At 33.3% G+C, this 26496-nt stretch overlaps 2 protein-coding genes across 4 annotated transcripts in view; one reads left to right on the top strand and one right to left on the bottom strand.

Annotated features, from left to right (window-relative positions):
• Nucleotides 1-23644, top strand: part of LOC132127119 (myosin-IIIb-like) — a 42589-nt gene extending 18945 nt beyond the window's left edge. The window contains exons 10-31 of one of the 3 annotated variants that reach the window (XM_059538758.1): nucleotides 1609-1717; nucleotides 1795-1911; nucleotides 2789-2889; nucleotides 3371-3457; nucleotides 3908-3973; nucleotides 5051-5164; nucleotides 5367-5478; nucleotides 5784-5827; nucleotides 6041-6103; nucleotides 7314-7433; nucleotides 8483-8568; nucleotides 8654-8701; nucleotides 8924-8971; nucleotides 9970-10061; nucleotides 11685-11852; nucleotides 11942-12072; nucleotides 13028-13209; nucleotides 13942-14031; nucleotides 16269-16434; nucleotides 17107-17445; nucleotides 22636-22693; nucleotides 23437-23644. In XM_059538758.1, the coding sequence (XP_059394741.1) occupies nucleotides 1609-1717; nucleotides 1795-1911; nucleotides 2789-2889; nucleotides 3371-3457; nucleotides 3908-3973; nucleotides 5051-5164; nucleotides 5367-5478; nucleotides 5784-5827; nucleotides 6041-6103; nucleotides 7314-7433; nucleotides 8483-8568; nucleotides 8654-8701; nucleotides 8924-8971; nucleotides 9970-10061; nucleotides 11685-11852; nucleotides 11942-12072; nucleotides 13028-13209; nucleotides 13942-14031; nucleotides 16269-16434; nucleotides 17107-17445; nucleotides 22636-22693; nucleotides 23437-23444 (2349 nt within the window). In that variant the 3' untranslated portion in view covers nucleotides 23445-23644. Of the gene's footprint in view, nucleotides 1-1608; nucleotides 1718-1794; nucleotides 1912-2788; nucleotides 2890-3370; nucleotides 3458-3907; nucleotides 3974-5050; nucleotides 5165-5366; nucleotides 5479-5783; nucleotides 5828-6040; nucleotides 6104-7313; nucleotides 7434-8482; nucleotides 8569-8653; nucleotides 8702-8923; nucleotides 8972-9969; nucleotides 10062-11684; nucleotides 11853-11941; nucleotides 12073-13027; nucleotides 13210-13941; nucleotides 14032-16268; nucleotides 16435-17106; nucleotides 17446-22623; nucleotides 22694-23436 lie in introns of all 3 variants that reach the window. The other 2 variants (XM_059538756.1, XM_059538757.1) reach the window with 2 other exon arrangements.
• The window catches only part of LOC132127146 (mesoderm induction early response protein 3-like), a 164435-nt gene that overhangs the window by 59445 nt on the left and 78494 nt on the right, over nucleotides 1-26496 (bottom strand). The gene's annotated exons all lie outside the window — the stretch shown is intronic.

Here is a 26496-nt window from a genome sequence, read left to right as displayed (position 1 = left end):
ATTGATGGCTATTGCTACAAATATACCCCAGAGACTTCACACTGCTTTTGTGCTCAAGGAACACATTTGTTTTCTAGTTGAGCAGGTGAAAATAGTGCATTTGATCAGGTGTAACATCACACGTCTCCGTAATGACACACATTTGAGGAGCTCTGCTGGACGACACAAACTGAACTAATACTTATTGCTAGAGGTTTGTTCACAACACTAACACCTAACCACATGCAGCAGTAATAGTGACTCTCAGATTAGAAAGCCCACACAAACACAGCGGCCTGCTGTTTAATCAGGTGAATTACAGCCTGTGTGCACACAAAGAAACTCTTTTAAGGGCGAACTGAAGGAGGTGTGGATCCGCCTACATCTGGCCTTTTACGATAAGAGACCGAATGCACAGAAAGCCCAGAAGTGCCTATGTTTAGACTCTATTAGGTCATATGTGTATGGGGCAGTTAATAGTAGAACCTGACGCAGGATGATTTCCGTATATCAAATCTACTGCGGGGGACTTTAACTTATGGACCGGATCGGACACATTAGATTCGATGTGTCTTTTGTTGTACAAGTGTATACGTGTCCACAAACGTTCTCCAGAGTCGAAACGCACAAATTAGCTTGACCTTTCCTGAGTGACATTTACGTCTTGGTTACATTCGTCGTGTCATTGTTCTTTTTGAAATGGCAGGGTCTGTTTCTTTTCTGTGTGGTTTTTTTCATCAATTCATTCCGTACAAAGAATCTTGACACTAACCTCGGGAAAGTTTGCATGTTTTGGGAGAGACTAGCTCTGGACAATTTGGAGAAAGAAAAAAAAAAAGTCATTTTTCAAACAACTAAACATGCTATTATGAAAACTTTCAGGTTTTCTGTTTATGGACTGAAGGACTACTTCAATATGGCTATAAATATTTATAATAATACTCAAAGCTCAATTTTCATTTTTTTTTCTGTGAAATTATTGCTATTTTATTCATATTATATTTTCATATTAATATTGCTTATTTTGTTTGTAAATATATATTTTTTTAGATTTTAATTAGTAATATTATTTAATAATATTATTGTAAAAACTTTACAGTAAGGTTTCCTCTGTTAACGTTAATGTATTAATATATTTGTACATCGTTTATTAACCTTTATTAATATTAGTTTATAAAACCGTTCACAGTACATCAATGTTAACGGATACAACTTTAGTACAATATCAGCTCTCGAAATGCATAAAAAATATCTTAATTTGTGTTGAATATGAGCAAAGGTCTTACCGGTTTGAAATGAATGACAGGATTTTAATTTTTGGGTGAACTAACCCTTTAAAGCTTTTTTTGTTTGTTTTGTAAGCTCTATTTGGGAAAATGTTTGCGTTTTCAAATGCATGTTCAAGCGACCAAGTGAAAATGAGCTGCTCACATGTAAATGAACCCAGCGCTAAAACATACAGCACATTTTTTTTTTTTATTCAGTTGCAGTCTTTGCGATTTTTCTAATTGCACCAAGCAAATCAAGATTTCAAGTTTATTTTGATTATTTCGTGCAGCCCTTGAAGAGATGCATTCTTCTTGGAAAAAGCATGTGGCGAAACAATTGTGTGTGTGTTTCTGTAAGCAGGGTCAGTTTGGCGTTCAGGAAGAGGATTTACTGAAGAGTCTGACCTGCACTACATCAATGACGCGAGGAGAAGCCATCCAGAGACTCCACAACCAGCAGCAGGCTGAAGGTACAGCACCGTTTCACTTTCACTAGTGCATCTGACACTCTTCATATCGATCACAGAGTGTTTTAATGTTCATTCAGACGCCAGAGACTCCATCGCTAAAGTGGCCTACGGTCGAGTGTTCGGATGGATCGTCAGTAAAATCAACAAACAGCTCGCTCCTAAAGTAGACTGTGACGTGGAGCTCAATGAAATAGGCAAGTAATCTCCAAAGCAAGTCTCCTTTTATCTGAAATAAGGCTGAAATAAAATAAAACGTGAATATTAGATTAAAGCTTTGAAGTGCTAAAATGACTGAAACTAAAATATATTTAAAAAATAAGAAGAATGACAAAAGTAAAATTAAAATGACAACTCAAAATATAAAAAATGAACTCTAATTAAATTTTTTTTTGAAAACCATTAATAGTATATAAATAATAATAATAAAATAACATGCTTAATGATTTTTTTTCAATGTCTAACATACTGCAAATAATTATAAATAATCTGAATTCAGTTTTTTTTCATCTATTTCATCTTTTTATCTTCATCCTTTGAGAAGGTCTGTTGTTAGATTTTACAATTGACAAATGTTTGAAATAATAATCTCATAATGGTGAAATATTTGCAGATTTATCAACCTATCACAAGTGAGTAGCTCCAGTTTTCCAACATGTGCGATCCCTTAACCTCACAATACAAAATAACACTGTTCCCGATGTTTAGTGCAGATAGTAAAGTTTTGCTGCATTTCTCCCCATTTATCAGACTGAATGTGACTAACCTGTAACTGCTCAACACTTTCTGGCTGATTGTTAAATGCCATCTTCATCAGCTGGATCATTGCATTTTTATTTTCCCATCCATTTTCATTTTATTTATTTATTTATTTATTAATTTTTATTAAGTTATTTATGTATTTTTATTTATATTATTTATTTATTTTTATTTATATTATTTATTTAATTTTTTTTATTAAAATGACAATAGCTTTAGCGATTATTAAAATCTCAGCTAACATCCATTTCTCTGAAACTGAATAGAAAATTCTTCTTATTTTGTACAATTATTATTTACGTTCTCTCTTCACAGGAATCCTTGACATCTTTGGTTTTGAAAACTTCGCTGTGAACCGATTTGAGCAGCTCTGCATTAATCTGGCGAACGAACAGCTCCAGTATTTCTTCAACCATGTAAGTGCTTCGTTAAGAGTTTGGTATTAGTTTAGAAAAACATACAAAGATTGATTCAAGTCTCCGTTTTTGACTTTGTTAGGAAAATGGCAAAAGGGCCAACAAATAAATAGCATCAGTGGTAATCCTCCATAGGGCTGCATTGTTATAATGCATGTATTTGTACACCTAAAAGTTTAATTTTAAACATGCATTTTGTCCCAATATTTTCTTTCTACTTCTGTCAAATAAACAACAAATCACAGATTCTTGATTTCATAGCTTTTTACAGAACATCCCAACTATTTCCGATTTGGGGTTGTAAAAAGAATCGTCCATTTAACTTTATTTCAAATAAAGTCTTGAAGAAAACCCAAGGCAGCAGATGTTATGAACCATTAAATTCCACATTCGATCACAGTCACGGACAGTTCTTTCAACAGGACATTATTTGCCACTCCGTGAATGTAATAATCACATTTTCCATGTCGTTTCCCTCCAGCACATTTTTCTGATGGAACAGAAAGAATATAAAGAGGAAGCTATCACATGGGAGACCATAACCTACAAGGACAACAAACCCATTCTGGTACGTCTGTGATTATTGAGCACTTTTTCCAACTACTTTTTTCCCCCATTTGACTCCAAAAATAACCCTGAGCTCTGCGTTTGGCAGACGGCCGTGTGGTAAATCCCAAACACAGGAAGTGCTGACAAAGCAAGACACGTAGCTTTGAGAATCTCTCAGATTTCAGCATGTTTTCTGACCTAAATCCTTCGGTGCGCTGCTGAATGGGAAGCTTAAAGAAACCTGAAGCTTGTTTTTCATTCTCACGTGAGAATCCTGCTCTGTAAATAAAACTGCCCTGTAATTCTGGCTATTCAGCGGCTGCCCGGTTGGAAAGCTGCATATTAAATGTATGTCACGTTCATATAACATCCAGCTTGGTATCCTGAGTGTGACATGAATCTGAGGCCTGTTCAGCTGGTCAGCATGGAAAACTCTTTCACCCATGCCAGGTTTGCTCATCTGTTTCAGGACCTGTTCCTCACCAAACCCATCGGGATTCTGTCACTGCTGGATGAGCAGAGCGCCTTCCCTCAGGTACACTGGACCGGGCTGCTTGCTCAACCTGAGACACAAAAAAAGTCCTCCATATCGCCAAAATTACATTTATTAGTACAAATACTAACTTTTTTTTGTTTTACAGCATTTATGTTTGTGCATTTACTTGATGCTTTTTTAGTGCATCTAACACATATTTATACACCAAAACATTTTATAATTTAATATATTAATTTTCAAGTATTGCAACTCTTTAAAATTCTATTTAAAATATTTTTTATTCATATATATATATATATATATATATATATACACACACACACACACACACATAAGGAAAACAGAAGCAATCAATTATAGTATTAAAATAGCTAAAAACAGATCCAAAACTGAAACCTAAAACTTTATAAATACTACCTGTACACATTTTAAAGTTAAAGAAATTAAAAAATGCATACAACAAAATTTCAAAACTTAACAAAAAAAAAATTATTTGTAAGTATAAAAATAACTCAAATGAAATAATTTTAAAACTTAATAAATTCAGACATTATTTAACTAAAATTGTCTCTTTAAAATTGTTTAAAAATACTTATGGAGTCATTTTTTTTACTGCATTTGTTCTTTTTGTTTATTTATTTTCATTTTAAATACTAAAAAAGAAAAAAAAGAAAAAAGAAAATCTGTGGTAGTCCTAGGGGAAAAAAACTATTTAGAATTTATACTTTTTATAATTTGCATTTTGATTCATGGCTTATCTTATTTTAAATGCAATTTTAAATACTGCATCTTTCTTTTTTTTTTCTTTTTTTTAACTGAAGGGTGAAAATGTATTCTGTGATGTTCAACAACTCACATAAACCTCAACTTGTGTTGAACCTGGAACAATTATTTTAACAGCCACTGAATTAAAGCAAAGCAACAATTTCAGAGTTTCAGAGTCAGTAATCTCTACCTGTTCTGTGGAGTTACAGTGGAGTTAACATTAAATGTGGACTGTGTAACGTTTATTTATGGTCATGTGACTGCGTTTGTTGTGAGAGAGCAGTGAAACTCAAACGCACTGAATCAGTATTTATAGCAAACAGCATGTGATGATGATTTTTGCACCCACAGGCCACTGACCGTGATTTTGTTGACAAGTTAAACAGCAAATTTAAAACTGCTCCAAACTTTGAGGTTGTGCGAAACCACACCCCTCTGTTCACGATTGTGCACTACGCTGGGAAGGTGAGTGTGCAAAAGCTTACCTAACAATTGACTTGATCAGTGACTTGATTCAGATCAACAGTGGAATTGTTGTGCTGGTTACTAATTAAATGATTGTGTATTTCTCCCAGAGGAGACTCATTAATAAGGGTGTGTTTCTTAACGTGTGCATTATTATGTGTGCATTATTCCTGCATGAAGTGTCTTGTTCTGGTCTGTTCAGGTGCAATACAATGCAAGTGGATTTCTTGAGAAAAACAGAGACACAATACCAGCAAACATTCGTGAGCTCTTCATCAACAGCGTCACTCCTCTCCTCAGCGTTCTCTTCGCAGGTCTTTAAATGATTTCTTTTTTTTAATGGTATTTCTTGTTTGTTTGTTTTTTTATATTGCATTATTTTAATTTATTACAATGTTTTCCCAAAAGTATTTTTAATAATAATTAATAATAATTATTATAATCATCATCATTTATTTATTATATATATATATATAATTTATGTTCACAGATTATTTGATGTGTAAATAATTGAAGATACTTAAACTTCAGCTAACAAATAAAAACATTTGATTGTTGTTTCCCCATAATTTATTTATTATTATTTTTATATAATGCTTTTTTTCTTTCTTTTTTTAAGCCACAATTTCCCGAACAGGCACACTAATGCCACGAAAAGCCAAGGTACTGTATATCTAAGATTTATTTTTAATTTTTTTTGATATTTCACCATGAGTGTCTGTTAAAACACATTGATATTTCCCAGATACCTTGATAGGTTGGTGTTTGGACATATTTATAGCTGTATAAAGGACAAATGACTCTTAACTGTGAGATCCGTGATCATTAATCCACGCAGTGTCTCACCACATGATCCTGTGTGCATTTTCATTTTAGGTACAAGTTGCAGATGACAACTTTAACTCGACCAGGAAGCAGTCCGTCGGCACGCAATTCAAGGTAAATCTTTGCTTTCTATAAAAATCATAGTTATGTTTGATGTGTCTGTTTATTTAATGCATCTCAATGCATCTAAATCTATTAATTCCTATTTTGCATGTATCAGAAATATTAAATTGATTAATTTCACAAAAATAATTCTGTGGAAGCTTGTTTCTGGCAAGTATAAACAAAATATAAACTTAGAAATCCGAGATATAAACTCAGAATTGTGAGTTATAGTTCAGATATAAATAACATCAATTTAGAATCGCAAGGTATAAAGAATTCTGAGACTCATAGACTCCATAGAATTCCAAAATATAAATAAAATATAGATTGGATATAAATTTTGAATTCTGAGATATAAACGTACAATTCTGAGATATAAACTCAAAACTGTGAGATATAAATGATATAAAAATAAGATTAGAAATTTAAAATGGCAGGTTATAAACTTAGAATGCAAAGACTTAAACTCTGAGATAGAATTCGACAATATATAAATTAGATATAAATTTAGAATTCCAAGATATAAACGTACAATTCTGAGACATAAACTCAAAATTGCAAGATATAATTGAGATATAAATTTAGAATTGCAAGGTATAACTCAGAATTCCGAGATTTAAACTCTGAGACAGAATTCCAAGATATAAGTAAAATATAAATGAGATATAAATTTAGAATTCTGAGATATAAACTTACAATTCTGAGATATAAACTCAAAACTGTGAGATGTTATTGAAATATAAATAAGATATAAATGTAAAATTGCAAAGTATAAACTCAAGAAATTCTGAGATACAAATTCAAAAGTTGCGAGAAAAATTGAGAATTCCAAGATATGAGCTAAGAATCGTGAGACAAACTCGGAGTGGCAAGATCTAAACCATCAATTCTGAGGAGAAAAGTCAGAATCCTGAGATAAACATTGTAGTTCTGGGTTTATATCTCACAATTCTGATTATAATTTCCAGATTTGAGATAAAATGTCCTTTATTGAATTATTACCTGTATTTGTTTGTTCTGTGGTGGAAACAGGTTTCCCTATCTTTCACCTCATAATGAAGATAAATGATATTTTCCGAATGTGAAGTCTATTTCTTGGATCATTTAAGATCTTTTGCATTGATTGTTATGATGATGAAGCACTGACATTCACTCTGGTGTGTTTGACCCTGTCTGTTTATTTAACAGCCTAAATGTCTGTGTGTTGTTTTCCGTGCAGCATTCTCTGGCTGTCCTCATGGAGAAGATGTTTGCGGCCGGTCCACACTTTGTTCGGTGCATCAAACCCAACCGAAGCAAGCAGCCCGATCAGCTGGACAGTAAACTGGTGATGGATCAGGTGGGTTGAACAGAGTCAGCATCTGCTGCGCTCGGCCCTGTTTGGGCCTCTTTTAGTTTCCACAGTGAAGCCAAATGCGTTCTCAGATTTTCCTGCCCTCCGGTGGAGTCTGAGCTCTGTGAGCTGTACTTAAACCTAGAAGCCTTTTAATGCAGTTATGATGGAGCTCGATCCAAATCCCTCTAATAATACAGAAGCTGCTGGGTTTGTGTTTTAAGTGCCAATATGGACTAAACTCTGTATGTGGTGATTAGTTGGAGCAGCTAGTTGTTCAACTATTTGTTCTCGGTTCTCGAAAAACTGTTCTCTTGAATACCGGTCCATCCTGCTCAAATGACCTTAATGTCTCTGTCTGTGCATGTATGTTTACACACAAACAGTTATGAAGTCACATGGTCAGATGATGTACAGTTTCATTCAGTACATAAGCAGTGCTGTTGAAAACTACAAGACTGTGCAACACTGACACCTGCTGGACATATGCGGAAGTGCCCTTTGCAGCATATAATGATCATTTATATTTTGTATCATATTATATGGAATATCATACAAGTACATGCATTTTATATTTAAATATAATGTAAATTTAACTATCTTCTGCAGCCTCTGAAGGGTACTAAATGAAAAAAAATGGTTTAAATTGTGTGTGTGTGTTCTTGTTTAAAATATTAACTTTGACAATGCAAGAGCTTAAAATTGAAATGAATAGTTTTCCTTTAAAAAAAAAAAAAAAAATCAACAACTCTTCAGTTGTTTCTTTTTTATGATATAGCTCAATAGTTGGATAAACTGCTTTTATGATACATTTGCTATTTTTGATGCAATAGTATTGTTGGCTATTTCTGAAGCTTGGCAGTAAAAATCATCCACTTTAGTTTCTCTGTGTTTCATAGAAGATGTTTGTAGAGTATGAGAGTGAATAAATACCATCAGAACAGTTTAATTTCTGTGTAATCTCCCTTTAATAGTGACCTAATGGCACCTGTCATAACCTCAGTTGTCCGGTCCATCGTATTCGTGTTCTGATGCTCTGTTTTCATCCTCTGTAGCTGAGATACAACGGCCTGATGGAAACCATCCGAATCCGGCGGGACGGTTTCTCGTGGCGTCCGTCGTTCAAGGAGTTTGCCGAGAGGTTGGTGTGCAGGCAGGAAAACAGCCATTTTCTGAGTTCATTACATCAGATTCCCAGCGGCCTGACTCTTAATTCGGTCCTGTAGGTACAATATACTTCTGCTGAAACCAGATCTACCACTGGACAAAAGCAGGTCTGAACTACACATACATCAGAGTTGTGTTAGAGTCATGTGCACCAAGAAATGCAAGAAAAAAGTCCCCACCTAGATGAATAACTTTGTACTTTTATGTAAAATAATGCACTATTATTGAATATAATAATAGCATATTTGAAATGTTTAAATATAAAATATGAATAAGATCCCTATTATTTGGTTTCATTAAAAGTGCATTGTTGTTGTTGTTGTTTTCAGTTGCATGTCGATCCTGAACAGCACTGAGCTCTCGGGTTGGAAGTGTGGGTAAGTGTGAGCGTGTTGAGACCCGTTTAAGTCATGAAGTAAATTAAATGCATTATAAGTGGTATTTGAGGCATGCATTACTGTTATGATTGTTCATATGATGTTGTAATGATTTGAAAACAAACCCGAACCACTCACATTTTTATTCATATTTTATTCTTTTTATTAATATATATAGTACATATGTAAAAACTGTTTTTGTATGTGTTTAAAAAAGCAGTAATTAGTTTGTGTAATATGTTTATATATATATATATATATATATATATATATATATATATATATATATATATATATATATATATATATATAACATTTAACGGTTTTAAAAATATTTATTTAAAATAATTAAAAATTAAAATTAAAATGTTTAATTTAACAAAATTAAAATATAAATATTAAATGTATTAACAATATAATTTAACACTATATAATAAATATTATATAATTTATAAAATTATTTAAAACATTTGTGTGTGTTATTAATAATACATATATATTTAAATATCATTTAAATTCTAAAATTTTTTACATTATGTAAATGTATTTTTTTTTTTTATTAATATATATATATATATATTGCAAAATACATTACATTTTTAAATATTTGATACATTTATTAAATAATTATTGGAATATTTGAATATGTATTAAATGCACATCTACAATAACAATGAGCTTGAAATGAAAGGCAGTATTTATCTTCTGAAAGGGGAAATTAAAAATCCATAACTATCTACGTACCCTCCTGACGTTATAGATCCAAATGCTACATTCATATCCATACAATATTCAAATCTAGCTTTTGTAAGACCTGTCATGGTGTTCAGAATTGTTTTGTTGTCACAGGATCTAACATGCTTTCATTATTGTTTTTTTACTTGGCTTGAACATTTGGTGATAAATGACTATGAACGAATACATAAGATACTTCAATGGCTCTCATAGTATTGACGAATCGAGCAAGTCCCAGCAGTCCTCTTGTGCTGCTCTTTCAGGTCGTCCCGGTTGTTTTTTAAGTATTGGCATCAGGAAGAGTTGGCTCGTCTGCTGGAGAGACTGGGACGAGCGGCGCTTGTCATTCAGAAGAGTAAGGAGCAATTAAACTCTTTTATTTATCCCTCGATGAGAGGATATTAAATACACACTATTGACTGCACATGAAAGCTTGGCTCAAAGTTTGACTGTTTTATAGCAGCCTGAAACCCCTCTCAGAAACACACTCATGAAAACACTCATCAGAGCAAGCTTAGACATGAACTTTCCTGGATACGTGGCTTACTTTATGTAAATAATGGCACAGAATGAATGGAAGGACATTATAAATCGTATATTTTTCCTCATAATGTCAAGGTTTGTTTCATCAAAGGTTTTCCATCCTCTGACCCATAGTTAGAGTTATGAAGGGTGTTTTTGTGACTGTACCTTTAAGACTTTTGTATGTAAATGGCATGTTATAATTCATAAGTTCACATTATTGTTGGTAATCAAGATGAATCAAGTACTGAATTTGTGTTCAAATGTAAATTTGAGAGGTTATACGCTATTTATATAAGCCTCCCATATTTATTTAATATTTAATTATGCATTTGTTTATGCAGAAGAAATGTAGAAACGGTAATATTGTGGAATATTTTTTACAATAAAAAAAAATTATTAAAAAAATGTAAGTTTCACAAAATTAAAAAAGTAAATACGTAAGAGTAAATATAAATGTTATTAAAATGTGGTTGTAGTAGTAGTAGTAATAATAATAATAATATAATATTCATTAACTATTTTAGAATTTATTTTACAAGTGTGTGTAATATGTAGAAATATTACATATATTTAGATTTTATGTAAGTTATTAGTTTTTTTATTTTATGCATGAATGTATTTATTATTTGTATTTTAATTTATATTTTAAGCTATTATAAGTTTTATATAATGCATAATACATTTTTAAATATTTAATACATTTATTAAATAAATAATGGAATATTTAAATATATGTTAAATACACAAATTTAATTTAAACTTTATTGAAATATATTTTAAAATGTAATTTTTTTCCGTGTTCAAAGCTGAATTGTCAGGTTGCACTGCCTCCTATTTTGGTGGAAACCATGATACATTTTTTTAATGAATATAGCATTCAAAATAATCGCATTTCTTTAATATGGAAATATTCTGTAACATTATAAATGTCACTTTTGATCAATTTAATGCATCCTTGAGCGATAGAAGAAATTGCATTTTAGATTTAATTTGTTTTAAGATGCACAACTGTTTTCAACATTGATGATAATCAGAAATGTTTCTTGAGTAGCAAATCAGAATATTAGAATGATTTCTGAAGAATCATGTGACGGTAATGATGCTGAAAACACAGCTTTGATCACAGAAATAAATGACATCTCACGATATATTCACCTAGAGAACAGTTCTATTAAATGGTAAAAATATTTCCATATTTTTTTTCAGTTTTTACTGTATTTTTGGTCAAATAAATGCAGCCCTGGTGAGCAAAAGAGATTTGATTTATTTATTTAATTTCAAAAACATTTGACGTGTATGTTCACATTTGTCTCTGTATAATTCATAGCCTCAGAATGAAAAGTATTCAGTATTAAGTGTATCCCTGTAAGCATGATTTATGCTTGTTTTCGAGGAGTTCGTCTCGTGTCATTGGAGTGTGTTCAATACTTGACTGCGTCTCTTGTCGTGTTAGATTACCGCGCTCGGATCTGCCGGAGGAAGTTTCTTTCTCTGCTGGCGGAGATCCGGAGACAGCGTCAGGCTCAGCGGGAGAGAGAAGAGCGAGAGGAAGAGGAGAGGAGGAGACAGCAGCTGGAGGACGAGAGGAAGAGGCGTCTGGAGCTGGAGCAGGAGAACCTGCGTAAGAACTGTGCTCTGTGTTCACAGTGCTGATGGCAGTGGTGTGTGTTAAAGCCCTGTGTGTGTGTGTGTGTGTGTGTGTGTGTACAGGACCTGCTTCTCCACCGGTGCCTCTGCCGAGGAAGAAGAAGCCGGAGCCCAGACCGCGCTCTGTGATGAGCATCGTCCCGAAATCACCGCATCTGGCTCCTGTACCACGACCCCGCAGCAAACTGATTGAGGTGTGAATACTTCACCTGGGTTTAGCAGATTACCTCCTCAACCTAGCAGTTGAAAGATTATTTGTGTGCCAACTCACTTTTCTAGTCTGTGTTAGAGCTAAAAACATGTTTCATGCCTCCTAATCACCATCATCATCATGATCATTTACTCATTAATTCATATAAAACAGTGTTATACATAGAAAGACGTAAAATTGGTTTTAATAATTAGTGCATTCATGCAAATAAAAATAATACTAATTATTATTATATTGCAATTGTGTACATTATTGTTAATAATAATGTTTTCATATTTTATTCATACAAAATATTTTTCGTATTTTTGCTATTTATTATTATTGGCGTTAGAAATAGTAAATAGTCACATTTATATTATTCATAATAAATTATTATGTTAATATAAACAATAAATAAAATATATAATGATGATGATAACATATTGAAATAAATTATATTATTATTATTTTTAATAATAATATTGTTTGCATATTTAATTCATACAAAATGTTTTATAAGGTTAGTGTTTATTGGTAGTTTTTTTTTTAAATAAATATTCAAACTAATACTAAATACATATAAATAAATACTTTTATACAAATAATACTTTTTTATTATTATTAGAATACATGATACTATAATTATTGGTTTAATTATTTGTTTGGTTTTATTTAATCAGTTTTCATTATTAGATTTTCCATATTAATTTTAACGTTTTAATAATTTTGTTGCATTTTCATTATTTTAGTATATATATATATATATATATATATATATATATATATATAAAAAAAATTTGTGTTAATTAAACTAAACTAAAATGTTGCCTTATTAACTAGCTGAAATAAAATGGTTTATGCATTTTAAATTAGTTAAAGTTTGTTTCATTGTTTTATGGTTTTAGTTAACAGTAATAACCCTGACTTTTTAACTGGTTTTCGTTTTATTTTGTGGCCAGGCAACTCCGTTTGATAACGAGCTGAATGCTTCTCTGATGCTTCAGCCGATCGATGAAGAGCGAATGAAAGAGAAACACCTGAAGAAGACCAACACTATCCGCTGGTTCAAAGAGACACAGGTGCGAAAGCTTACCAGAGACGGAGGTTTCCCCAGCTGGTTCCACGGCATGATCTCACGCAGGTGCGCTATCACACACAAACTCATATCAACATCCAGGAATTAAAGTGTTCCTTCAGTTCATAAAGCCTGAATGATTCAGATGATCGAACGAATCAATTGAATGAATGACTCAGTGATCAAATCAGTGACTTGGCGCCACCTGCTGGCAGATTTTAGCATATCATTTCATTCAGGAGCGATTGTCCTCCAAATAAAAAGATTTTGGAAGCACCTTCTGATCAATAATAAAAAATTCGCCTTCCTAATACGAGTTGACATTTAACTCCTTAAAGTGACTTACAGCAGTATTTTCTCTTACATTCATAATCGCATCATTTTCATCTGTCAAATTCAAAAATGTATGTTTATAAGCTTTTTAAAATCTCGGTTTAAAACCATATAATTAGAAGTAGAATAAGTTACCAATCCTAATGAAATTGGTATTAATAAATTAATTAATACTAATAGAAGTACACAAAAGCGGCTTTGCAGTTAAATGAATGAGGAGACTAATGTTTTAAATATAAATTTTTGAATACAGAAATATTAAAGGATTTAAATAACTGAAATTATACACTAAATCTGCCAGCAGGTGGCGGCAAGTCACTGATTTTATCACTGAATCATTCATTCAGTTGATTCGTTCGAACGGATGAATCATTCAAGTTACTGTCTTTATGAACTGACGGACATCTGAACACTTTAATCCCTGATCGTCTGAATACTATGCTGACTGTTACCTTGCTTTCTCAGACAAGCAGAAGATCTGCTGATCGACAAACCTCTCGGCTGTTTCCTGGTGCGTGTGGGTCAGAGCAGAGAGGGTTACACGCTGACCTTCAGGTGCGTTCTGTGTCCAAATCAAAAATACCAGCTGTAGTATAACACGTGCTGCATGTTTCAAGTTTAAATAGATTGAATTGAAGTAGTATATTTATAGTACATGAGTAGAAATCAGCTTATTAAAACCTCTTTATATGCATCTCAACTAACCAGTGATGCAAGAGAAACTCCTTATCATGAGAAGAAGAGAAGTGTTTAACTTAAGATATTTTTATTATTACTACTACTAATTTATATAATTAATTAGAATTTTAGCAAGTTATTATAATAATAATAATTATTATTATTATTAACACTACTACTAATTTATATAATTAGCATTTTAACTAGCTACTATTATTATTACTGCAGTAATTTATATAATTAGCATTTTTACTAGTTTTTATTATTATTATTATTATTACTACTTTATATAAAATCATTTTTACTAGTTACTATAATTATTACTACTACTTATTTATATAATTAGCATTTTTACTAGTTATTATTATTATTTATTATTATTACTACTACTCAATTAGAGTTTTAGCTAATTATTTTTATTACTGCTACTAATTCATATAATTAGCATTTTTACTAGTTACTATTATTATTATTATTAATATTATTATGAATAGTAATTATTTTTTATATCTTGTGTTTATGTATGTTTATTGTGTAACGGTATGTAAAAATCACGGTTCGGTACAGTAAGAGAAAGGAATGCAAACATTAAACTGCAGGTTGTTTATTACTACACACTTTTTTTTTTATACTTTTTAATAAAATATATATAAAATAAAAAAAGAATAAGAAATAAAATACTGCTGGAAAGTTCTCCACTAAATAAAATACTCTCAGTCTCAAACCAATATCATATAATAAAATATAATGAAAAATATAAATAAATAACTATGATTACAGTGCAGCATTACCAATCCCAGCGTGTAGGCCTGCTTCACCAGAACCGTGCCGTGCCTGCTGCTGTAGACAGACCAGGATCTTGTCTTCATGACAACAATATCTATACTTCATGTTGAACATAAATATAAAGCCTACTGATAAAGGACACCGTCAACAGTATTGACGGCAAAATAGACTGTTTGACAGGTGCAATATTTGAAAATCGCTAATTTATTTTTTAAATTACATTTATATCTGAATTTATGTCAACCTATAGACTTTCAAACATCAAAGTGTCATGAATTAATATGTATTTGTGTACAAAATGATATATAAACATATTTTCCTATTCTATTTTGCCTGGAAACGCTTCCAACACGCGTGCGTGTCGCGTGAAAAATAGGCGTCGGTTCTATTTCTAGCATGCACACATTTTCCGTGCAGCTCGAGCCGCGCCTGAGATGCGCGTCTAAAGCAGGCAGTCTGTAAGCTCTAACCTGTTAACATGGGAGCCGAATTAAAAATGGACACGCCACGCAGGTGAGACGCTTGTGCCACGCATCCAGTGTGTCGCCGGCCTTAGAATCACCTGCAGGGCGGGATTTGCGCTGAACGCGGAGACTTCCGCCACTTAATATGTTCGTTTGGAAACAAGAAAATGTATATGTTCCGCGCACAAAATATTGCATTCCGTCATTCGGTACACACGTGCACCGTACCGAAAGCCCTGTACCGAAACGGTCCGGTACGAATACACGTACCGTTACACCCCTAATGTATATATGTATATCTATATGTGTATGTATATATCTATATGTATATATATATGTATGTATGTGTGTGTGTGTGTGTGTGTGTGTGTGTGTGTATATATATATATATATATATATATATATATATATATATATATATATATATATATATATATGTGTGTGTATATATATGTATATATATATGTGTGTGTATATATTAGCAGTCAACAGTTGAGGTGGTCAAAACCTTTCAAAGTTAATATTGAATTATGTATTAATAATATTTTTTTCATATAAAAATGAATGCAATTATGTAATGATAATATAATGTAAGAATCTTTCTATTAGTAGTACTAATAAATACAAAGGAATCATTTAAATAGTATACACTTGTTACAAATAATAATTATTAATAATTTTACTAATAGTAATTAACAACAAAAATAATATTAATAATAATATGCAAAAATAACAACACACGGAATCATTAGTATTTTTGGTGTTTATTTTTTTATAATAATAATAATAATTTATTCATATATATATATTTATTCATCACTTGGTTGTGTTTCTTGTATGTTTATGATGTATGGTGTGTATCAGGGGAGCTGATCGCTGTCGTCACTATATGGTGGAGATGCAGAGCAATGGGAAGTATGTGATTCTGGGAGAGGATCGAGCTCATTCCTCTCTCACAGATCTGGTCCAGTATCACACTCAGGTGGGCATCAAGCCCTTCATGGAGCTGCTGACCTTGCCCTGCGGTCAGGTGAGTGTCCTGAACTCAGTCACTTTGGAAATATAACAGGCTACAGATCACAAGTTACCATGTCGTAAATGTAACAAGTAGTGTAGCTATTTCAATCACTTTATTAAAGCAATGTAACTGATTACATTTGAGTACTTTTCTCTATTTCTAATGGATGTTTTCAGATGTTAATAATCCTGAAACATTTAAACCAGACAATAGCGTTTTCAAAATCCTTCATTACTTGAATTAAGGTTATAATCACCTTAAGACTTCAGCACTTCAATTCACTTTGAGATCGCTCTGATATTAAATACAGATTTAATATCATAAGAAAAAGTTTAATAGCTATGACACAGTTTTTGAAATCAAGTCTTTGCATAGCTATGACAGAAAACAATGGCATCCAACAATGCCTTGGGAAAAAAAAATACTATAAAGCATCAAGAAATAAAACGGTTATCTACGAAGCATGTGTCTTAAACTCCTGAAACATCGCGGTCTCATATTTTAAAGCAGTCAATGCAATTTTGAACGAAATCAGTCGAATCTATGTGTGTGAAAACATTCAAATGTAACCCATTATGTGATCATATGTTACTGTAATTTAATTATACGTCTTTCTCAGGAACTGTAACTTGTTCAGTGTCGAGAGAGTAATGCTGGTGTGTGTGTGTGTGTGTGTGTGTGCAGATGTGTGATCAAGAGCCCGACTATGAGGAGCTCAAAGCGTTTACTTCATCATCATCATCATCATCTTGGGAGGCAGTGGAGCGTCCCGATGAGGATCAGGACATGGGTTCACACAAAGTGCACTTACAGATGCAGAGGCTCTTCCTGCCGCCGGGAGGAAGCTCAAACCCAGAGTCCCATAAACCACCGGTGCTCAAGCGCATCTCTGACCGCCGCAGACGCATCGAAGCCTCTCCGATGGAGCACAAGGACGACGACCCGACCGGAGAGAGCAGACCGTTCCCCCGACTCTATCCCTCCATACGACTGGCCATGAGAGAAATCCAGCAGATCCATCAGGTACAAACACTTACAACCTTTGCACTTGACTACTTATATGATGCAATTCGTGTATTTGATCCAAGTGTTTAATTGAGGATGAAGACCACAAGTGTGATGAACTTTTCATTACCTGATGGGACTCACTTGGTGTTATAAATACAGCTGTGCAAACACTTGCATTTTTATATTTTAACCCCTTAACTGCAACCCCCCATTTCAATTAAAGTGCACTATTCAAACTTTTTAAAGAAAGACTGTCAGAAGATTATTACAGAAGTGGAATTATTTCCAAAAGAAATTATAGATAAAATATCAAAAAGTTTAAATTTACTGTAAAGAAAATGCACTGTACATTTTTGTAATATATTTTACGTAACAGGTTTTACTATAACATTTCTATTTAAAAAAAAAGTAAAGCCTTATGTCTAAATAAGGTATTTTCCAAATTTGAAGTTGATATGAAAAAAAATGAGGTTCCTGTGAGGGTTTATTTATGGTGTTATACCACAAACAGCCACTGGGGGCCGCCAAAACTATTCAATTATTTTAATGCATTTTTCGTTCATAAATGTCTAGATTTTTGTGTTCGTAGTACTTTTATCACATAATATGGGGTCCTGAGACTCGGACCTTTCTAATGATATGTTGTATGTGAAGATTATTGAAAGTTTGGATTGTAAAAGACTAATGCATTTTGTAATATGACACTTAAGTCTGCCTGCTATGGGGTTAGGAGACCGCTAAAAAATATTTTTAAGTACCAATTTCCATTGTAATGCAATTTCCGATTACAAAATGGTTTTCACAGGATGAATCTTGGGCTTTTAAGCTTTCAAAAGTTGATTTGATTACAAAAATATTTGATGGTGAAAAAGGACAACAAAATAAAAGAGTGCCAAGCACCTCTCGAGAGATCTCGACAAAAATTTCACGTACGAAGAAAGTAACAGATATTGATGGGTGCTCTCAAAACACTGCTTCATGAAGCTTTGAAACCTTTATGAATCTTTTGTTTCAATCGTTGGTTTGGTGGGTGTTTCCATTGTTAAAATCACATGATTTCTGTAAAGGAGGCTTCGTTACATTACAACTATTCTGAAATTTTAAGTTCACCACCAGGGGGAGCTCTCTCTGAAGCCTTTTTTTATTTACTAAAAGTTGTCCAAATGAAGTTCTTAGCAATGCATATTACTAATCAAAAATTAATTAAAATTTTGATATATTTACAGTAGGAAATTTACAAAAGATCTTCATGGAACATGAACTTTACTTGCATTGCATTTTGGCAATGATTTAGTGATTTAGATGATGCTTTTATCCAAAGAGACTAACAAATGAGGACAATGGGAGCATTCAAAATCAACAAAAAAGCAATGATATGCAAGTGCTATAACAAGTCTCAGTTAACTTAATATATATGAGTTGTTTTAAGCTCCAGGGTCACATATAGGCTACAAGAGTATATAGCCAATACATGTCAGGGGTAATGCAGATGTATTCAGATATATAAATTAAGACAATAAAGACATTAGGTTTTTATTGTTTGATGTCGTTTCCAAATATATTTTATATTTTTATATTTTATATTTTTAAGATTATTTTTGTACCTACTTATGTGTTATGCTATGATTTAATATGAGCATTTATTAAAACAGAAATGTGTATTTTAAACATTTAAAATTTAAACATTCAAAAGAGTTAAAAGCATTCAAACACAAGATGCGGGAAAGCTGAACTGAGTAGCTGGTTACTCGCGCGCTGTGTTCGGTGCGCAAGAGAGAGCCGCTTCTCACAGACAGCAACACTGAACCGAGCTCTCCTTCAGGACGTTCGCGTCCTCCTGCACCTGAACGAATAAATACAAATCACAGTTTAAACAAACAGAAAAAAAAAAAGCGAAAAGCGAAAGAGCTCAATTCAGCACCGCGGTGTTCTGGTGTTCAGGGAGCAAGCAGAGACACGTCTCAAAGTCTTGCTTCTGTACCGACAAATACATCAAAATATGTCAAAATACCCGCCTTGGAAAGTGTGTTCGAAAACGTCTGTGGTTATGTCTTAAGTGAAAGTAAAGAGTTGAGAAAGAAATCGGATGTGTATCATTATAATGGATGCATTGTCTCTTAAAGTGATCGCACCTAATTTAATAGCTCTGCTGTCAGTGTCTTTAATGTATGAAAATCAAAGTAAATCACTCACTGCTCTTGACTGAATTACTTTGTAGTTTTAACAAGAATTTATCTACAGTCATTCCAAAAACCAGATATAATTGATTATATTGTTTTACTGGTGGGTGCAGGACACTACCAGTGAAATTGATTTAAAAAAAAAATTTAATTAGGGACCTGACCATGTTTTGCTTAAATGTTTCTTTCTTTAATTGCTAATGCAACCTTTTCACACCACAGACTGAACCAAATTAAGCATTGCTTGCTTGGGAACTGTTCAACAAAGTATTGATAGCTGTGTAAATATTGTCATACTGACAGTTGTCTGAAGTTTTGGTTGATTCCATTACATATCTTTCTATCAAAGTTATCTTTCTAACAAAAACAAAAAAAAAAACTTAAAAATATAACCATTGTGTAAATAGCACAACTAAATAAATAGAATGAACATACAGTACAAATTAAACTATTTCAGACAGGGCCCACTGTACAACCTGCACCAGAGCCCCTCTAACCCCAGCTACAAGACGGAGCAATGCACTGTGTGTACTGTAAGAAATAAAACAAGAAGACATGGGGTTTAAAAGATGGCAAGTAAAATAAAAAGCACATCTGTATGCAATACAGTTTCATTATTGTTCATTATTATCCAGAGCGGCTTACTATAAATAATTTGTGCGACCAAATCATGTTTTGCGCCAGTAACTGAAAAAGGTATTAGCACAAGTGCCACCAGTGGAAAAGGTTAGTGTAGTTCCCTGGAAGGTGGTTTCAGATCAATGTTTGCAAGTGCAGATGGATGTTGGATCGTTTCAAAGCCTTGACACTACTTGGCACATCTCCTTCAACTGTTCTGCACATCAGTAGAGACGGTCAATCGAAGACTTTACATTTCTTTGCCCTGATAAACATCTTGACTGAACTGGCAGGGTGTTTTGGGTCAATGTCCTGATGCAATATGAAACACTTTCTGATGAGTCTGTTTTCTTTAATAATGGTATTCAAGATGGTTTTGTACCCTTCCAGAATAATTCTGCTCCTGTCATTAATTAAAGTTAAGACGACTCTTCCAGAGACAGTCATGCATGCTCATGCCATAACACCACCTCCACCCTGCTTTACAGATGAGCTCATATGATTGGGATCATTTGCAGTCTCCTTTTTTCCCACACTTTTGCTTTCCCAACACTTCGGTAAAAGTTCGTCTTTGTCTCATCTGTCCATTTAAAAAATGTCTATTATTCTATTTCTATTTTCGGTGCATGTCAGAGGTTTGCATCTTGCTGTAGCCTCTTGTAACTCCGTGTCAAAGTCTCTTGCGAACTGTAGATTGTCAGAGCATCACCCCAGCTTTCTGGAGCTCGTTGGTGATTTTACAGACATGTATTTTATGATTTATCATGCTCTTAAAGTTAACATCCCCCGACTCTTAATGCATTGGGTTGCCTTTTTGAGCATCAGTAAATGTTTCCACCTTTTGTAAAAGCTGTGTATGGGTCCCTAAGTTGTGCTCTGTATAATTTTGAGATCCATAATTTCACACTGTCAATGTTGGAAAGGGTTCAGACATGTAGAAGATGCTGGAAAACCAAAGAATGTGGAAGGGACTGGAGTGGGACTGAGTTTCTTTTTAAAAAATTGTCTTTGGTCTTTCAAGCGGTTTCATGCCATTCAGCGGGTATTGCATGCATCACTCCAAAAGACGTTAAATAAAAAGCGGCCATCCATTAAAAATGTTTTACTTCTAATTACTGACCATTGTTTTTTGATCTGTCCGCTGTTTCTGTGTGGCACATGCACAAAGCATTTTTTTATATTATGGATGGGCGCTTTTTATTTAACTTCTTTTGGACCGATGCATGCAACACCGAACCGAAACAGAGGTTTAGTATAAGCTGTGGTTTCATCCATCAAGCCTCATTTGCCCTTTGCCATGTTTGTTTGTGTGTTAGACTACTTTGTGTTGGTGTTTAGTTAATAAAACTCTTGTGCACAAATTGCATGAGTTTCTGATTCTGCCTTGCAATGTAATGTCCCTTTACGATTTTGATCCGCTACATGCTCTAATGCATTGTTAGGTAAATACTGTAAAAAAGTTGTTTTCTCTGGCCACGAAAATATCCTTTTTTTTAGAGTTTATATTAAATTATTTATAGACATTTCCCTTTTCAGCTTATTCGCAACAATATAAATTAAATTAAATGTATGCATTTAGCAGATGCTTTTATCCAAAGCGACTTACAGTGCATTCAGGCTAACAATTTTTACCTATCATGTGTTCCCGGGGAATCGAACCCCCAACCTTGCGCTTGATAAAGCAAAGCTCTACCAATTGAGCTACAGGAACACTAATATGGAGAAAGCCTTTATAAAAACCCAGTCCAGATGAGCAAAGTTTGTAACATCATACCCAAAAAGACTTGAGGCTGTAAAGGTGCTTCAGATAAGTACTGAGTTAAGGGTTTAAATACTTATACAATGTACTTATTTCAGGTTTTGTTTTTACAAAGATGTGACCGTTCTGTTTTTGTTTTGCCATTATGGTGTATGGAGTGTAGATTAATGTGAATTATAGCAGTTTAACATAAGGCTGCAACACAAAAAAGGGGTTTGATTAGGCACTGTATATAATGCATAGAAAAGTATTATTTATTAATAAAAAAACATTAAAATAAATAAATGCTATATATTTATATTAACAATAATCTTATGCAGAAACTTTATGAGAAACACTGTTGTCGTGAGAACGAGTGAACCCTCAGTTTCTGTTTTGCTCCTGATAGTAAAGCTGCGGTTTTTCGCACAATATTTCAGTGCTTTTGTGTAATGAACGGTTTTCCTGTCAGTAAAGATGCCAGAAAAGGCTCATCTCTGCGCTCCAGGCCAAATGCCACCGAGTCCGTGCGAGCAGACGTTTTCATGTGTTTGTTCTTGTTCAGACAAAAGCACACTCAAGTGAACTGAAACTGTTCACTCACCTGGAATTTTCCCCAATGTTTCATGTCGTTTCAAATCCCTTGTTTTTCTCCAGCACTTCCAGCAGAGCCCAGATCAGATCCAAGTGTCCTCCGGCAAAGCCTTGAGCTCGTGGAAGAGGACAGGTGAGGTCCGTCTTCTGTCTTGAGCACAGTATTCAACTTCATATCCGCTAAAAAAAGCTCATTTTGACTTCATTATATACTGATAAATTTCACAAAATTATCATATGATTTGGAAAATGTGACCCTGAACCACAAAACCATAAAGTCGTAAGGGTCCATTTTTAGAAATTGGGATTTATACATTATACAAAAAATAATCTTTCCATTTGATGTATGGTTTGTTTGGAGGACAATATTTGTCCGAGATATAACCATTTGAAAATCTGGAACCTGAGGGAGCAAAAAAATCTAAATATTGAGAAAATCATCTTTAAAGTTGTTGTTCTTAAGCAATGCATATTACTAATCAAAAATTACGTTTGGATATATTTGCAGTCAGATATATGCATGGAACATGATCTTTACTTAATATCCAAATGATTTTTGGCGTAAAAGAAAAATGTATAATTTTGTCCCATACAATGTATTGTTGGATATTGCTACAAAATATTTCTGTGATACTGCTTTTGTGCTCCAGGGTCACAGATATCAAATCACCTTCTGTTATGATCATTCTAGAATTAGTTTTTCTCATTTTCTAGAGTTTCACAGCCCTGGATCTCATCATAAAAAAACAATAATGAATATAATAAGAAAGAATGGTGACTGATTTTACAATTTGGAATGAATTGATCCTGTAGTCGTTTTTTTTTTTTTTTTTAAGGAAGTAATTGTTTTATTTATTGTATTTTTGTCTGTTTCAGATGCGTAACACTGCGAGAGATTGAAGCTACAGATGTTTTCGATGCTGCTATTTGTGATTTTATTAATTTTTTTTAGGTGTATGGAAGTGACATTTTAATTTGACTTTTTTAACTTCATTTTTATTGTTGCCTGTGATGTTCTGTATTTCTTATTTAATGTAAATGATGTTTTAGGTGATTAAATGAATAAAGGGTTTGGTTTGATACACTGCAGCTCTCTCAGAGTTTAAATGCATGAATGAACGCTGAAGTGATGTGTGTGTGTGTGTGTCGCTGGAGCAGATGATCATGTGTGGCTCTGATAGGAGGAGTTTTAACAGCTCATATAAGAGTGAATGTGACTCTCAGATCTCACAGGATTCACAGCCTCTCACTGATCTTCAGATGGAGCTCATAGTGTTCGGGATTTTACTCTCTGTCACCTTCAGCGCCGTTCACGGTAATAATGACCATTACTGCAGATAATAACCACTGGAATCACACTCATGATTGATTTATTGTGTGTATATACACATTCACATTGTATAATTTTGAGTGCATCGAATCTATTATAAATATTTTACATTTATTTATTTTATATTATTTACATATACAGTATGGTACATATACTATCTTTACTGTTACACTATGGGAATTAATCTGGATTTAGATTTATTAAATGTATTTATTTAAATTACACTACGGGAATTAATCTCTTGGTCTTTTTGAACAAATATTACATATATATATATAAATTATATATAGCAGTTAAATTATGTACAACTTATAAAAATTACATCAATTTTATTGATATTATACTATAGGAATTCTATTCTACAATCAAATTTTTTACTGTATTTTCTATAAATAATGCATGTATGTATATATGTGTGTGTGTGTGTGTATATATATATATAAGCATTAATATGTGCTTTATAAGTACTAAATAACAGCCAATATGCAGTTTGCATGCTAGTTAAGAGTGAGATTGGTCCCTTAGTTGTATTTCTGGTGTGCATGTTATCAGAGGTGGTGTGTTATGGTTTTGGTTTTCAGGTGTCACACCCAATTGTTGCATTGTAACGACGAAGAAGTTTCCACTTGAGCTTCTGATGAAAGTGACTAAATATGACATACAGACGACCCACGGCGTCTGCACCATCGACGCGCTCGTGTGAGTTATTGGTGATGAGTTCTTGAATGATGAGTTTCTGAAGGATGATTGTTTATGGTTGTTGTGTTTCTGCTTCCAGACTCCACGCCAATGAAAAGAGATACTGCGCGACGCCCAGACTCGAGCGATTCCTGCAGAACATACTGAAGATGAAGCACCGCATGGAAAAACCTCTCTGATGTTTGAACCCACGAGATCCAGACAGACATCTGTCTCACTCCGCTTTCAGAAAACATTTACTCGTTGCTTCTGTTTGCATGTTTTTCTACGTCTTCAAATTCATTCATTCATCTTGCATATGTAGCATTTTTTACACGTTTAAAGGTTTTTTTTAATGAATAACTGCTTTCTAACAAAAAATGATTATTCATGATTGTTCTGATGATTAATTTGTTTTGTATTATGTTTGTAGTGCTTTATAGAAAGGCACAGATCAAAAGTGTTGCTTCAAGGTGAAAAGTTTGTCTTTGTATCATGGTTGAATTAAAGGAGCTATGTGGAGGTTTTTACTTAAAAAAATCTTTAAGATAGAGTTTTCATTTGTACATGTATGAGCCAACCATGATGTAAAAAAAACGAATGACACCTCGACTCGCCACCACGGTTGCCTCTATCAGCCTGTAGGCTCAATTGTGTGTGGAGGAGTCGGGCCCGAATTGGCGCGAAAATTCACAAAATGTGACGTCATGCGCGTTCTCGTCTACTTGGGCTTACAACCGTACGGCACGCCAGCCATTATAGTAAGCAGCGGCAATTGTGTTTTCAAATGGACTCTGCGGATGGAAAGAAGCGACCAGCCTCCAGCTCAATTCAGACACCCACGGACACTCCTCGTAAGTAAAAAAAAAAAAAAAAAAAAAAAAGAGCGAGCGCACTGAGAACGAGCATGAGACTGGCTGCAGTTCCTCTAACGGCCACTGGTGTCAGCAGCGGTTAGACATTTCAGAACCTATGCAATGCTCCTTTAAAGAGCTGTTTGATGGATGAATACTTGTTTTTTTTTTAACGGGTATAATTAAAAACATCAATCTTATAAAAAATAATGAAGTGCTATTTTTGAAGAATCGCATGACACTGAAGACCATTCATATACTATAATATACATTATAATAATATGCATAACTGATGCAAAGAAGGATTTCATCTCTTCAGTGTAACATGATCCTTCTTCAACAATAAAAAGTGTGTGTGTGTGTGTATATATATATAATATTGAGATACTGAAAACTGGAGTAATGATGATTTGATAAACCGTTCAATTATAGTAAATAAATCCATCATTAGTGACCAAAAGATTAATATCAAAACAATGATAATGTCTGTGTATATATATCAGACTACTGATTTCTGCTAGTAGATTTATAAAAAAAAAATACTCGACTACTCGTGGTTCATGCTGCAAATGAAAAGACATTAAATAGTTCTGATCAATAAATGCTTATTAATTCATAGCCTAATGCAACAATTACATATGTTAATTGCCAAACTATAATTATTACTATAATTATGACATTACATATTAAAATTTTCATGTAACAGCCAGTATTTGTATCTGTAACAATCTGATACAACACCTGATACAGCGTCGTACAGTTACTTGATAAGACCGTTATGACTACACTGTTAATTATTTCACTGTAAATTTACAATAAATTGCAGGTTAATAATTGCATGACTTTCACAGCAAGTTACCGTATCATTTTTACAGTAAATAATTGTGAAATGACAGCTGTTTACTGTGACTTCACAATAACTATGCCGTCATATTACTGTGATTTAGCAGTAAGCTGCTGTATAATTACAGTATTTTACTGTGCAATTACAGTTAGTCTATCATATTACTGTAATTTAACAGTAAGCTGCTGAAGAATTACTGTATTTAACCATGTCTATACTGTGATTTAGCA

This window comes from Carassius carassius, chromosome 45 (assembly GCF_963082965.1).
Source record: "Carassius carassius chromosome 45, fCarCar2.1, whole genome shotgun sequence".
Taxonomy (NCBI): domain Eukaryota; kingdom Metazoa; phylum Chordata; class Actinopteri; order Cypriniformes; family Cyprinidae; genus Carassius; species Carassius carassius.
Note: the sequence above shows the minus strand (reverse complement) of the source record. Positions and strands in the feature narration are given on the sequence as shown.